This window comes from Penaeus monodon, chromosome 4, assembly GCF_015228065.2.
Source record: "Penaeus monodon isolate SGIC_2016 chromosome 4, NSTDA_Pmon_1, whole genome shotgun sequence".
Lineage (NCBI taxonomy): Eukaryota > Metazoa > Arthropoda > Malacostraca > Decapoda > Penaeidae > Penaeus > Penaeus monodon.
The window spans coordinates 35616049-35633221 of record NC_051389.1 but is presented as its reverse complement, the minus strand read 5'-3'; the positions used below and the strand labels follow the sequence as shown (position 1 = coordinate 35633221).

Below are 17173 nucleotides of genomic sequence, written 5' to 3'. Positions count from 1 at the left end.
TTAATATATTATAATAAAAAATTTTTTATATAAAAAAAAAAAAAAAGATATTATATATAATATTTTTATATATTTTTTTTTTTTTTTTTTTTTTTTTTTTTTTTTTTCCCCAAAAAAAAAAAAAAAAAAAAAAAAAAAAAAAAAAAAAATTTTTTTTTTTTTTTTTTTTTTTTTTTTTTTTTTTTTTATATATATATATATAATATATATATATAATATAATAATAAAAAAAAAAAAAAAAAAAAAAAAAAAAAAAAAAAAAAAAAAAAAAAAAAAAAAAAAAAAAAAAAAAAAAAAAAAAAAAAAAAAAAAAAATATTAATAATAATTTTTTTTATATAAAAATATATATATTATTTTATATAAATATATATTATAAATTTAATATATTTTATTAAATAAATATATAATAATATATTTTAATAATATATTATTTATAAAAATATATATATTTAAATATAATTTTAAAATAAATATTATAAATAAAATATTTTATAATAAAATAATATATATAATAAAAAAAAAAAAAAAAAAAATAATTTTTTTTAACTAAAATTATATATTTTATAAATAATTAAATATATTAATAATTATATATATATAAATAATATTATTATATATAAAAAAATATTAATATTTAATAACTTTATATTTTATATAAATAAATATATATATAATAAAATATATAAAATAAAAATAAATAAATTATATATATAAATAAAAAAACTATATATAAAATAATAAAATATATATAATTTTAAAAAATATATATTAAAATAAAAAATATATATATAAAAAATTTAAATATAAATAAATAAATAAATAATATATATAATATAATAAACATATAATATATAAAATAAAAAATTTATATAGAATAATAAATTTTAAAATATATATTTATTTTAAAATTAAAAAAAAAATATATAAAATAAAAAATAATTATATAAATATAATATATAAAAAATAAAAATAAAAATTAAAAATAAAATTATATATAAAAAAATTATATTTTTGGTATTATTTTAAAATATTATAAAAATTTTTTAATTAAAAAAAATATATATAAAATATATATATTATATTATAAATATATTATAATTTAAAATTATATAATTATATATAAAAAATTATATATTAAAAACTTTTATATATTATAAAATATATATATTTTAAAAATTATAATAAATATTTTATATATATATATTTTATATAAAAATTTTTTTATATATTTTTTATATATTTATTTTATATATATATTTTAATATATTTTTTTTATATATTATTATTTTATTTATATTTCTATCTTTTAATTTTAATATAATATTTTTAATTTATTTTATATATTTTTATTTTTTATTATATAATTTTTTTTTTTTATATTATATCTTTTATTTATTTTATATTATATTTTATTTTTTTTATAATTATTTTTTTTATTTAATTTTTTATTTTTTATTTATCTTTTTTTTTATATATCTCTATTTTATTTTTTATTATATTCATTTTTTTTTTTTCCTCATAAAAAAATTTAAAATTTTTTATTTTCTTTATTTTTTTTTATTTATTTATATATATATTTTTTAATTTATTTTATTATATTTATCTTTTAAATTTATATTTTAATTTATTTTTATTTTATCTATATTTTTTTTTTTTATTTTAAAAAATAATATTTTTTTTATTTTTTTTTATTATCTATATTTTTTATTATTTTATATATTTTTTTTATCTTATAATAAAATTTTTCTTTAATTCTTTATTTTTTTATTTATTATATTTATATAATTATATCTATGTTTATTTCATAATATATATTTTATTATATCATATATATATTTTTGTATTTATATATATATATATTTTTTTATATATCTATATATATTTTATTTATTCTTATATATTTATATATATATTATATTTGATATATATATATTTTTATTTTCATATATATATTTTATCATATTTATATATTCTTTTTTATATATTTCTTTTTTTTATATTATCTGTTCTTTATATACATATATTTTATTATTTATAATTCATTTATTATATCTATTATTTTCTATATATATTCATTTATATAATATATCTTATAGTTATATTTATCTATTTTACATATATATATGATATCTATCTATATTATATCTTATAATTCTTATATATGCATTTTATACCTATATATATTGCATTATATACTATATTACATTATATTATTTTTATATATTATCTTTACTTATATATATCCTTTTATTAATATATATTCATATTTTACTATATATATTCTATATATATATATATCTATTTCATATATTATGCTTATACTATTCTATATACATTTATATTTTTATTATCTATATATTAGTATATATATATATTTTATACCTATTATATTATATATATTATTATATATATATATTAATAATGTGCAAAGCAAAGTTTGTATGAATTCTTGCATATTCTCAGAACTGTCTGACAGAGAAAGGCTCAGGAGCAAGATGGGTGGCAGACCTCTGGAACTGGAGATGCATCTAAAATTTAGATTTTCCAATAGTAGAATAGATTTTTGGCAGCCTGCAAACCCACTCTTGTTGCAGAAAGATACAAAGCTGTGCTACAACTGTGGTATCTGATTGATATTTATCACCAAGATATTTTTTTTAGACCATTCACATAATGTGATTACTGTTTACTGCTCACATAATTAAACCACTACCATTCAAAAAGTTAGGTTACTGAATAGAAGTGATTGGATATTTTAATTTATTTGTTCATTCTAGTTACCCATTCTATTTTTTTGTCTTTCTCTCATTACAGATTGACCAAAGGGAGAATGAAGGCACGCCAGAGAAAGTTGCACCAAATAGCTCGGTTACTAGAACTTCCTGGGCATCTCCAGCCCTGCCCGTCACCTCCAGCACATGCGCTGCATACTATGCGCCAAGAAGCACACAGTGAGTTATATATATATATTTTTAGCTTTGCAATAAAGCATTTGATTTCCTCTCCATGTATCTACCTTTTCTTAATGTATAGTACAGGTGAGGGACAAAACTGATTTAGCTTTGATATTCCGTGTAGATGTGTGCTTTTTAACTTCACAAACAGTTCTATTTACAAACAGCTCTAATATCATACCAGGTAAGATATTCTTATCTCCTTCCTTTCCATTTGCTTAAGTATACATATTCACTAAAACAGTTATGTGCTGTTTCCTTAAGTGAAAAAGGGGTTATTTTGGCCCATCATCTTTGACTGAATTAAAAATGAAGTGGTAAAGTGAAGTTTATCTTGAAAAAAATTCAAGATGGCAATTATTCTCATGTATGTATGTACACATAGAAACTTGGGAAGAGATGCCAAAATATAAAAAAGTCCAAACAACAGAAATTGTTATTTAGATGTTAATTAAAATGAAAGTTGAAGAAAAATAAGTTAGATATTACAACAACAACTTCCTGCTTTGGCAGTTTTTCAGCTGCGTATTGCCAGAAGTATCATGACAAATGTGATGTTGATGTTGATAGAGCATATTTCTTTTACTAGTATTTCCCATTGGATCCAGATGCTTAACTACCATCACATGGCCTGAAATACAGGCATTAGGTTTACTTGAGTGGCCACTCAGATGGCTGCACAGCTTGTAGGCCAGGCACACCTGAACACTCGTGTTCTGTGACAGGACTCCATGCCTCCTCTTTGCAATGTTAGGTAGTCCATAACTCAGTGCAGTGATAATAACAATAAGAAACAGTTTATCATCATTTGTATCTTTTTTTCTTTCTTTCTTTTTCTTCATAATATTCAGTTTTCTGTAATATAGTCTGCACAACCAGTCACAGTGGCCAGGAATAGTATCCTAAGCACGGAAATGGTGTCGTCCTTGGAGCCAGCGCCCTTCCAGTTATGGCTCATAGATTGTACATTCCATACCTTTATTGATGGAAATAATGCAAAAGCCCTTTCCTAATCCCCCTCCAAGAGCTTTGTGCATTACCCTGGCCTTCAGCCAAAATGATCACAACAGCAAGTTCACGTCACCCTGGGCCACAGCCAAATTTTCCCATGATGGCATGTTCATGTCACCTGCCCCTCCAGCCAAATTTTTTCATGATGTGATGGTTATGTCATCCAGATTGTAGGGGTTAAAAAAAAATTGGTATTGGTTCTGTTTAGATGATAATGATCTTGTAATAAAGTTGCTCTCTTGAAAAATGCAATGAAATTTATAAACAAAATGATAAACAAATAGAGCAAAATATCAAAGACTGAAGAATTTGAAAAGTTTTTAAAGCAATGTTTTTAGAAGCTTTACCATTTTCATTTCCAATATTCATGCCATTTTCATGATTTTGATTTGAACTGCTAAATGTTATGTTGGCATTTGACTGTGCTGCCTGTGAAATGATGTATCAGCTCTCCTGTTGCTTTATCAACTTTAATCTTTAATTAAATGTCATATGTTTCTCACATACATAACTAAAAAAGTATCATAATATTGGTATTCTATCTTTGAATGCATAGGATATTATTTCCTTTGGTCTTCTTTTTGAGATTAGCATTTTTGAGTAGGGCATAGACTTAAACTCTGTGAATAGACAGGCAGAACTTTAGAAATATCATATACAGCAAAAGATTTAAAACATTAGGGGAGATATTCATTTCTACATAGAGAATGAATGTCAAGTGTTTGTATTCAGGTTTGTGAGGTGGCTAGGATTTTTAAAATTATCCAGCTCTAGATTGCAATGCTACAGGGACATAAAATAATGCTGTTAAAGATTTAATCAGTATTTTACTAATGACCATGGATAAAGGGACAATGTAGGGAACTGCTGAAGATGATATCACAATTAGTTAGAGAAAGCCTTTTTTTTTTTTTTTTTTAAGTTCTGTTTGTAAGAGAAAATTATAGTAGAACTAGCAAATAATTTACACAACAATATTTTTTCCAATTTCTTGCACCCTTTAACCCCTTGGATCCAGATGCGTCACTTCTCGCACATGGCCCAAAGGACGGGCATTAGGCTTGATGGGTGTGTAGCTTGTTGACCAGATGCACACACACTCGTGTGCAGTGACAAGGCTTCATGCCTCCCCTTTGCTATCTTATTCTCTCTTTTTCTGCATAAGCATTTTCAGTTCTTTTGCCATTTTCCAATGTCTATATTATTTAATTGATTTGCTGTATTAAGATGGTAGTAAATTGTTTTCCGTGCATAAACTCCATATCATAGCTCTAGGTAGTCCATAATTCACTGAAATAACAACAACAATAAGTAACATTTTGTTATTTGTCATACTTTTATTTTTTTATAAACTTAATTTTCTATAATACAACCTGCACTGCCAGTCACTGCAGGCAGGAATAGGGGATCCTAAGCATGGATATAGTATCCTCCCTAGAACTGGTGCTCTTCCAATCATAGCTCAAGGATTGTGTATTCCACTCATTTATTGATGGAAATAATGCAAAATCCCCTTCCTAAATGCCAAATGACTCTAATCACCCTCCAAGAGCTTTGTGCACTCCGGGGTAGTCACTCCCATTAGCCCAGCCTTGAGCCAAAATTCTCATGATGGCAAATTCCTGTCACTCTAGTCCACTGCCAAATTTCTCATGACAGCATGTTCATGTCACCTGCACCTCAAACCAAATTTTTACATGACGTGATGGTTACATCATCCATAGGGATTAACCCTTTGCCGACGGGTGGCATGTACGCACATATCATGGCATGGCGGGACTATCTGCCGGGGACATGTATGTACATGCCATGGTGTATGTAAGGACATGCCATGAGTTTATTTTTTTTTGTTACAATCACGGCAAAATATTATTTTTCTGCCACTGAAAGTGTGATTAAGTCGTTTTTAACACTTTCTCATCTTTACTATGCAAAAAAAAAAAAAAAAAAAAAAAAAAAAAAAAAGCAACAAACCGACGATTTCAACTCCATGATGCTGCACACTGCTAATTTTATTCAGACTATAGACTGAATAATGATCAACTATGGAGTCTATATAACAAAAATACCCTGTAGTCTCAATTGATCAGGAAATATGGCAAGTAGACACTTTAGAAAATAATGAAAACTGGAAATACAACATACCCTCGTAGTATTACGAAGAAACGGCATGGGATGCTGATATTTGGCATGAGTGGTTGCGCATGCTAAGGGGACGATATAAGCCCCCGGCAGCGAGGTCCGGGCCACTATGAATACTCCCTATCGGGAAAGGGTTAAAGAGACATATTTGACATTATTCTCAGTGGATATGCAAAGACCTAGGAAGACTACTAAAGGATAGTAACTAGGTTATGAATTGCAGAATTTTGTAATAAGTTTGGCTGATTAGCTGATCATTTCACCCAGTGGCATTAAGTAATAATCAGACTTTGCTTGCTATGCTGGGGTTAACATCAAGATCCCTGGTATGAGATAATATTGAGTAGGAATTGTGTGCTTTTTGTCCAATGACTTTGGTTCTGGGCCTGTCGGTTACTGTTATTCAATAAAAGGATTGAAAAGTAAGGGCTTAAACCAACTTTGGAGAGCTGAGTTGAGGACTGTAGTGTGTTCAGTTTGATTATATAGGAAGCCCTACCTCCTTCCAATAATCATGCAGTTGGTAGACTGCATTCGAAAAATATGACAGGGATGACTCACCCTGAGTGCACAAAGATCTTGGAAGAAGATTAGACACAGTGGGATCCTATTTCTGCCTACTGTGATGGGTAGCACAATGTGTGTTAGAATAAATTTAATTTAGAAGTATTTAAAAATGAAACAAAAAACAAGTTACTTATTGTTTTGCACAGGAATAGAGAAATGATATGGAGTCTGCAAGGAAAACAATCTATAACCATCTTGAGACAACATATCAAATGACTAGTAGAGACCATAAAAAATGGCAAAAAAGCAAAAAAATGATTGTACAGAAAGAGATCACAACATCACAGAGGGGAAGCAAGGAGTCTTGATACCACACAAGTGTTTATGTGAGCTGGGACTAGTAGTCACACACATGGGAGAGTTGCCACTCAAGTTAGCCTAATACCTGGATTGCTGTCCATGTATATGCTGCTTGGCACTAAGATCCAATGGGTTAGAGGTTAGGTGTCAGGTGACGATGTGTGGTTCTATGACGGGTTTGGCACCAATGGAAGGGGGCTCCAATTCCTATGGTGCCGTTATATCCATAAAACTCTCTGGCTATATATTGTGTTGAACACACATTATATAGTTATGATACATGTAAAGATAATGAAATTTATTTGAGTCCACCTTCTCCTTGGCATATATAGATGCCATCCATTATCATTGGGTTAGGATGCAGAAAGGTATTACGAACCAAGGGAAAGGACTTTGCAGTATTTTTATGGAGTCTATTGGGAAAAAAAATGGACAAGAACCATGCCTTTGTGTAGAGGAAATAGCATTACAGACAAAAGTTTTGTGAATCTTTGCACTGTTTTTATTTTTGCTTATGCTTGATTTGGCAAAGGCCTTATTTTATTTTTGATATGCATAAATGAGCTGCATGCTTCTGGAGGCATTGGCTTGAATACTGATGTGTGTGTAATGACATTCACCCATTTGCTTGAACTGAGAGCATACAAATTCATTCTGGATATATTTGTGCACTTGCTCCCTTCCTCTCTCACCCAACATTCCACTCATTCACTGAGTCACTGAATGACTTACTCATTAACAGTGACTCGCTGCCTGATTGGCAGCGAGTCTCTCTCTGCTCTTTCCTCTCTCTCTCCTCTTTCCTCTCTCTCTCTCCTCTTTCCTCTCTCTCTCTCCTCTTTCCTCTCTCTCTCTCTCTCCTCTTTCCTCTTCTCTCCTTCCTCTTTCCTCTCTCTCTCCTCCTCTCTCTCTTCTCTCTCTCTCTCTCTTCCTCTTTCCTCTCTCTCTCTCCCTCTTTCTCTCTCTCTCTCCCTCTTTCCTCTCTCTCTCTCTCTCTCTTCCTCTTTCTCTCTCTCTTCTCTCTTCCTCTCTTCTCTCTCTCTCCTCTTTCCTCTCTCTTTCTCTCTTCCCCTCCTGCATTTCATCCTCTTCCTTTCCAGCTTGTCCCCATTTCCTTCTCCATCTCCCAGATCCTTTTCATGCTTGAACTCTATTTGTTTTGCCTTCTCATTTTTCCCATCTTCTCCGTTTTGATCTCCTCCCTTTCTTCATCATCTCCCTTCTCGTTTGCATTTCCCTTTTCTCTTCTGAAATATCCAAATGAGAATTATGTATTTCTGCTTGTTTGTGCATTTTTATGCTTTTTAAAGGATGTTTGCTGATTTTAAGTTCTATATTCTCAAGTGCAGTATGTATTTCATTATAGGATTATGTTATTGTGAATTTGATTTATTTATTGCTCGGAGAATTAGCCATTAATTTAGTTCAGAGTAAAGGAACACCATTAGAGATAGTCTGAGATTAACTGTTGATAATAAGCTATCTTTAACCACTTATTTTTCATATCAGAATAATAAATATAATTGGCTTGGCTTAAAATATATATATTTAACATCAGTTGATGAGAATACTTGCAAAAGTAGTTAATCGGATATCTTTCATCCTCTTAGCTCTTTTTAGAAATCTTTAGAAACCATTTGGTGAGCAATCTTTTTTGCAAATGTAGAACCCAGTTCCTTTTCTATTTATTAAGATTTACTGAGTTGAAGATGCAATGGGCGATTTTACAGGGCGGGGCCGGCGACGCTCCGAGAAGTGACAGAACACTTTTCATCTGTTGGAGGCTTGGGACGGGGGCCAGGAGGAGGGCAAGTCTTCTTTTTGTTTGTGTGTTTTTGTGTTTGTGTTTGATCAAGACTTAGCAGGTTGGGGATTTTTTTGCAGGTGGTGGATAATAGCAAGAAATTAGATCACCTGGAATCAAGATGAAGATCAAGGCATCTTGACATTATAAGTGTAGTGTTACAGAATTATTATGCAATTGAGTTTTGGACTTGGCTTGATAATGGTTTTCAGATTTTTGATGCATGTGGTGATAAGAGTGCTTTTCAAAATAAAAAAATTCACATTTACGTTAATCAGTGTTGGCATCAAGTAGATCCTGTTAGTGGAAGGTGAGAACTTATTAATGTATCTAATAGATGAATTATGAGAGGTAATAGTTGATAGTTGAAAGTCCGAAAGCAAGTATATTAAAAAGTTAGAAAATAACTACGCAGATTACATTTGGTAATTGAAGGAAGTGATCAGTGTTGAATGAAGATAATAGGGCTATGTTTTATATAATGACTTATGCTTGAGTTTTGCAGCCCCCCCCCCCCCCACCAAAAGAAAAAAAAAAAAAAAAAAAGATTAAACAGTATCCTGGGAGAATTTGAGGTCTGTTTGGTCTTGCTCAAGGGGAGTATGTGTGGCCGACTGGGCTTGCCTCAGGGACCTATTTCAGACACGGCTGTGCATCACACTCACTATGCTTTATCTTATATCTAAACCATGATTTTAATATTTTTGCATATTCAGAGATGTATTTTAGTTATTAGATCAACCCTGTATTATGTACATTAGTACATTAGTGTCCATTTCAATTAATTAGGTGTTATACTATGTGTACAAGATGTAATGTGATTTTTAGTGATAAAAAATTAAACTTCTTTTATTCTTGCAAATCTAATTCTCAAAAAATAAAGAGATTGTATGCAGTTATAAACAGGGCTGCTACTCCCAAGGTAAAAAGACAAGGAAACTGATCATGTGAACTAAAGTGAAGGTTGCTGGTAGGTTCACAGCAGCAACATGTGCTATGTTTTGGTCCATCTTCCAGGCATAGCAGGCAAATGATTTGGTTGAATATCACCACTTTTATACAAAACAATAGCCAATCCAACCATTACACAACCTATGTTCCCTCAAGAATGCCCTAGGGCATGTGGCATGTTGGCATAAGGGTATCTTATAAAGAACAACCTAAAGTTTAATGCATAGATCATAATAACATGAAGTGATGACTTGTTGCCTGGAGCCATGCCTGAGTCCGTCATAATGTAAATGACGCATCACCCAGAGCCATGGCCAAGTCAGCCATGACATGAACCCCATGTCAGCAAAAGACCAAAGGTTAATAGATACATAAAACTTTTTTTTCTTATTCTTCTTCATAGCCATCCATTTTAGGATCAAAACTGAACCTCAGTTCTGAACTCTTCTACATGAGAATCCTAAGATAAAATGTTAATAAATCTTAAAGTTTTACGGTGCATATGTAGATAACAAATAAGCACTAATGAGTGGCACCCATTTAAGTATTTCACATTAAATCATTCATTTGTTTTCATTGTCTCTTCTATCCTAAACAGTGTTATAGTTCAATGCTTTTTTTATCAAGGGATATTTTATAATGTGTGTGATCTAAGCACTCTTGCATTGCAGACGAGGTAGGGGATATATATATTAGATCTGGAAATGGATTTGACATTGTTCATGTAACCTAATGTAAACAGATAGATAGATAATAAAAGCCCAAGAGATCAACACTATATTGCATGCTGAAAGAAGAATGTTTTTCAGTTGAGGCAACAAAGTAGAGTAATAAAGAAAGTATCCATGTTATCATACAAGTGTAGCCAACATACCATCCATGTCATGAATAATGCTTTAAGCTAAGAAAAAGATAAAGAATTGAAATATGGAAATCATCATTATTCCTCATACTTTTTTTTGTCAATGACTCATTTGTAATTGAAAAGTCACTGCTTTCAGTGTGTTCCTCCTAATATTTTCATTGTTATGTAATTTTTTGTGTCCTTCAGTGACCACTTAATGCTTTGTTCATGTACAGACTTGTCAGCATAGTAGTGATCCTGATATTGATATTATGGGTATTTCATTTCCTAGTATTTCTAATTTTAGCTGAAATATCAAGTCTAAAATCTTGTATAAGCCAAGTCTGTACTTTACATAGTTCTAATATCTGTACCTAAAAATAGATAAATAAAAAAAAGTAATAAATAAATAAATGCAAATCTAAAAAGTATACATTAGCAAGATAAAGTTGAAATCTTGCAACAGTATTTACAACATCATTTCCATATGTGAATGGCTCCTTCATAGCGGATCATGTCTCTTGTAATCTACTGACACTGAAGCAGGGTCAAACATTCTTCAAATATAACTGTATCACTTTCCCTTTGTAGGTTGATGCTTTACAGTCACATGACGTACTAATACCTGTTTAGACTTCTGGATTAGCAATGACAAATTTCCTGGAAAATGTAAACTAGCCATGACAGTGCAGGTTGTGAAAAATTAACCAGTATTAGTATGTTTCTGTATTTTTTTTAAATTTATATATATTTTTTATACTTATTTACATATATGTCTGTGTTTGTTTATGCCTCTTTTTCTATTTCTATGTATCATACATTTATACATAATGGAGTGTGTATATATAAAAAAATATATATATATATATATATATATTTATTTTGTATCTATATCTTAAGAAATATATTCATTTACATGTGCACTTGCAGATACAGACGCACGCAAGTGTGCTTGCACCTGCAGTTGCACACACACACAAACACCTGCACATGCACATTTATACACATGCTGATGCACACATGCATATACAAATAAACGCACATGCACATAAACATGAGCTTGCAAATGCACACACAATCATATACTGCATAATACACACATGCACATGTATATTCATACACATACACATGCTAATATTCTTGCACATATACATGTTCTGCTATACATCTGTTATAGCTTCTACAGCATCAGTTGAGGTATACATGATGCAAGTAAACAAATACATTTTGAATAAGAATTATCAAAATTATGAAATTGAACTCATTCTCGTAAATAAGTGTTATATGATTCCTGAGGCTCTCTACTCCAAAGAAGGAGAATAAACTGGTTGTATCTCCTGTTATTTGATGTGTCCCCGTAAGATTCTTGCTGGCCATATTTTATAAATAAAAATTCAGAGTAACGTAAATGGGGCCATCACTGAAAATTAAAAGTATAATGTTGAAGACATAATGTACTTGCACTTTCCTATTGTAATATTGATGTTCAAAGCTTAGTGTTTATGAAGTGATGTAACAGGACTATATTATTCTAGTTAATGATAGGAAAAAAGGATGTAGAAATTGCAGTAACTAGTAAGATATGTAGATCTTTTTAGGAGACTGAAGTATGATTTTCAAAATTATATAATTTATATACAATTGGAATATTCTCAATAATGTTTTTCTGCCTATCTTTTATTCTTTGCAATGGTTTCATTATTTCTTGCCCTAATTTTTCTTTTTAATGATTATTTCAGTCACATAATTCACGTTCACATTTTTGTAAACAGTGTTTTGTCATGTTTTTTAATTTATTTTTTTGACTGATGATGCAACATTCAATGACCTGTAATAGGAATACTTATAGTCTTCAATAAAAAATCAGGTTCAGAATGGAATAGATCGATTATTCAAGTAGTTACAGTTGTGTCATATTGCTTTGAATTGGTAGGACGAGGTGTAAGCCGTGCTAGTGGTGGGGAAGGACGCAGTCGCAGTCAATCTCACCGCCCACTATTCAATGTTTCAAGAGTTCCCGGATTTGCACTGAAGCGTGAAGGTGGGGCTGGACTCCAACCAAGTCCAGATGCTCGTAAGTTAAGAAGTTATCACAGTAAATATTGTATAATCGGTTATTATTAGGGTGAAATAATAATATTGGATAGATTGAAGATATGAATGGTTTGGCTTAACGATTAGAAAAGTACTACAGTCAGAGAAAATATGAACAATACTGGTTAAACCTTCATTTTCCATTTACCTCAATAATTGAAATCTCATTGACAGAAGACCAGGTAGCAGTTTGTTCAGGTAGATCGGAATCGCAAAGTCCAAGTCGTCTTGGAAGGCAGAAAAGCAGACATCCACAGGGAACACGGGAAGGCATCTCTCGTTCCACCTCCCGACCTCGTCCACGAAGTGAAGAAATTCCAATGGAAGATATGATGACAACTGGAGTACCCCAGGCCTCCCCCTCACTGCCCAAGGTTCGTCACACCACATTCAAGAATATTCCTAGTCATCAGTTTTAAATGTTGGGAGAACTTTGACTCATTTATGATGAGAGTTGATTTCCCAGTAGATTTTTGATGTTCCAAACAGTCTTTATATAACAGTTTGGTATTGGATTTTTTTCTTGGTATTTTTCCTTTCTTATGTTTGTAGTTGATGATTGAAAGTTTTTGCATGAAAGAAGAGTTTTATTCAACCCATTTCACAGCCATAACTTCTGAGGTGTTGTAGCGCTTCATCTTGCTAGATATTCATCAGCTCCTTTAATTTAGGGAAAACTTATGCTACAAGTGAACTGATGACTTATTTTGATCCAATGGGTAGGTGAATATAGAGAGGACTAGCTCTCCTCAAGACAGTAATGGCAGCAGTAGCAGCAGCTCCAGTAGTACAGGAGAGATGATGGCGGATATGGGCATTACAGGGAATTTAGAGTTACCAACAAGGGCCAACAGTGTGACTCCTGGAGAGGACGAAGGGGTCTGGCCTTATGTGTCATTAGTTGGGAATGTCGCACTCTCCCCTGGTCCCACTCGCATCCTTCCGCCCCTGAGTCAAGTGCCGCCGCCTCTGCTTGTACCCGCTGCTCTTGACACGAGAGTCTTCCCTAAGGAGAGTGATAACCAAAGTCATGTTGCTCCCCCTTCACAGTTGGCACAGCCTCCAACACCAGATGAGACTGAAACTTCCTTTACTGCCAAACCCCCTCTTGCTAGAACAACTGGAACATATGATGTGTTTGAGCCACATGTGAATGGGAGTGTGGAGGAAGGTGATTGTGAAAGGAGGGATGGTGCTAGGAACAGTGTGGGCTCATCAGATTTTAGCCCTATACGCAGGGTTCGTGTCAAGGGCAATGTAGAGACTGTTTAAGGGGCAAAAAGTAAATTTGTAAAAAATCTCATAATGTCCTTAACTTCACATCTTAAAAAAAAAATTATTTATGAAATGCCACTTAAAATAAACTTGATAGATGGAGTTTACTTTAACAATTTGTTTACAGATCAATCCATGCCTGTGAATGATCCTGATTGTAGTTGATAATTTCTCATTTTATAGAAAGCAGAACTTGGAATGAGTATAACAAGAGGAAAGTTTCAGATATATAAATTTAAATTTTATGTAACATCACAAAGTAAGGCCACTTTAGTTGTACAATTAAAGAATTAAGAAAAGGTGCCCAAAGTTCCCATCAGTTTTTGTCAAGATAAAGGAAGGGGGCAAATAATGAGGGAAATGGATAACTTGTTGACAGTCATTAATCCTCAAGTATGATTAAACCATGGAGAAGACTTCGTAATTTATGAGCAGTTTTGTGTATATCAGTAGTGATGCAAGTACAAGATATTTCAGTGATCCAGATATATTTTTTAATTTTCAGTTGTAAAGTAGCCTGGGTGTTAACATATCACTAACCATAGGCCAGTTTCTAAATTGTTTTGATTGATTCTGAATTGCCTTTGTTTCACAGATGCAGAGAAAGTAAAATGCAAGGAAATTAAAAACTTTTTCAACAGAAAACATGTAGCAAAGGCAGATAAATGGTACTTAAAGAATTGGAAATTACCGATGATGAAGTACTAATCAGAGTAAACCCCTGTTGGTGATGGTGTTTCTTGTGGGAGCTATATTGTGTAAGCATTGGCTATCAGTTCAAATTTAGGATGAGTAAATTATGAAAGAAGACTCCCTTTAGTAGACTACAATTACACTGGATGTTACCCTTGTAACTGTGGAATTATAGAATGCAACAAATTAGCTAGCAATAATATGGAATTAGTGAAGGGAGGAAGACTGTTGTACTCATAAACTGAAATTGAGGATATTGAATTGTAAAGCAAATCACATTATTTTCATTCATTTTTTTGAATGTCGAACCAAAGTCTTGTGATGCAGTGGCAATTGGTACAATACAAGTAGATACCATCCAGCTGTAAAGGAGGAAAGTGGCTTTTCAGGACTACAAAAGGTATAAAGCCACTGTACTGCCATGATTTTATGCGTATGATTTTTAACTATTTATTTCCTGCCATTCTCAAGTGGTTGACTACTTATGGGAGTAAAATTAAGTACAATATTATTTTATATACAAATATAAATATAACTGAAATATTTATCTATTGTCATTTAGTGCCCTATTATTTATTATTATGAAAATTGTTGCTTATAGAAAATATATATAGAAGTGCTGTTTGTTGTTTGAAATTGATATTTTGATCATCAGATTCATATGAGGAGTAAATATATTATGATCAGTTTCTGTTTATTGTTCATGTTAATACTTATTAAATAGGAGCCATTGAGATATATATAAAATCCGGATGATCATTCAGTGAATGGAAGCTAAGCAACCCTTTGACTGCAGAAGTACAGAAGCAGTAAAATTTGGAAAACCACTTTGGCTGCCAGCGAGGAAAAGGAATAAATTGCATGACAAACAGAGTACATTAAAGTATATGCATGCGATTATAGTGAACATTTATTTCTAACCAGTTTTACTCTCCCTGACTCCTGCAGTAGAGAAAGGGTATGTACTTGTGGTTAAAAATTACACACAAAATAAAAATTCTTCTCCATAATGGAAGAAGTAGGGAATGTTTTTATCCATATTTTGTATGATTTTAGAAGTGGTTTATAAGTATTCAATGTGAAAAAGTGGAATTGATAAGAAGAAAGGAAACATTTTATTGTAATGTACTTTTTCATAGTGATTCACTACATTTATTTGCAGAAACAAAATTTATCAACATTTATGGTGCGGGTCAGGCTTGTTGAACTTTTTGAGTGATTTGTGTGAATTTGTTTTTCTTGGATTTTGTTGACATATGAGGTATCTGCTTTGAAAGTTCATCTGTGCTTATGAATGGAAATGTGTTTTAGCTCTCCCTTTGCCTGTTTTTCTTTGGTTAAAAGAGGAACATTTCTAAAATATTTTTCTGTTGAAAGGAGATGAAAATTTGTGGCATTCAAGTGTGCCAAATAAATTTTTGAACTAATGGTTGCCAGAATGATTAATGTTTTTTGTTTATTAACAAGGATATATGTGACCATGCCTTATGTATAAGAAAAATCAGTGTATTTAAATTCACATTTCTGATTACTTGACAAAGATAAAGTGTATGAATGTATACAGGATCTGTATTTTATATATTGTACACAAAAATGTGGCATAAAGCTTAATGTTAATATATTGTAGATAAACAAATTCTAATTCCACTGTGTTTTTCCTTCTCCTTTTACTGTCACGCATGCATACATGGACGCACGCACATACATATATATATATATAATATAATATTTAATAATATATATATTATAATAATATATACATATCTATTATAAATAAAATAAATATATAAATATAAAATATAAATAATAAATATAAATATATAATATAATATAAATAAAAATAAATATAAATATATATAAATATATATATATAAAAATAAATATATAATATATATAAAAAATATATAAATATACAATAAAATAATAAATATATATAAATAAAAATATTTATATATATTTAATAAATAAATAAATATATTATATATATATTATAAATAAATAATTTTATTATATATGATAATAAAATATTTATATAATATATGTTATATAATAAATATATTTATAGATTTATGTTATATATAAATATAATATATATATATATTTATATATAAAAATTTATATATATATATATATATAAATAATTATTTATATGATATAAATAAATATAAATGATTATATATATATATATATATATAAATATATTTATATATATATTATATATATAATATATTTAATATAATATAATATAAATATATATAAATATATATTATATATATATATATTTATATATATAAAATATATAGTATATTTATAATATATATATATATAATATATATATAGATATTATATATATTATTAATATATATATATATATATATATATTATATATATTATATCATATATATAATATATTTAAATATATGATATTATATATAATATTTAATATATATATATATGTATATATAAAGTATAATTATATAATATATATATTATATATAATATATTTAATACTATATATATATATATATATAAATAT

At 29.6% G+C, this 17173-nt stretch overlaps 1 protein-coding gene across 1 annotated transcript; it reads left to right on the top strand.

Moving 5' to 3' along the window:
- Positions 1-2816: 2816 nt before the first annotated feature.
- On the top strand, positions 2817-16284 carry LOC119571999 (protein CLEC16A homolog; the record flags this gene model as incomplete). Its single annotated transcript, XM_037919048.1, is given in 4 exon segments — positions 2817-2953; positions 12509-12649; positions 12844-13043; positions 13393-16284. Coding segments are annotated over 4 exon segments (1027 nt in total), but the record flags the coding sequence as incomplete, so codon positions are not given.
- Positions 16285-17173: the final 889 nt, after the last annotated feature.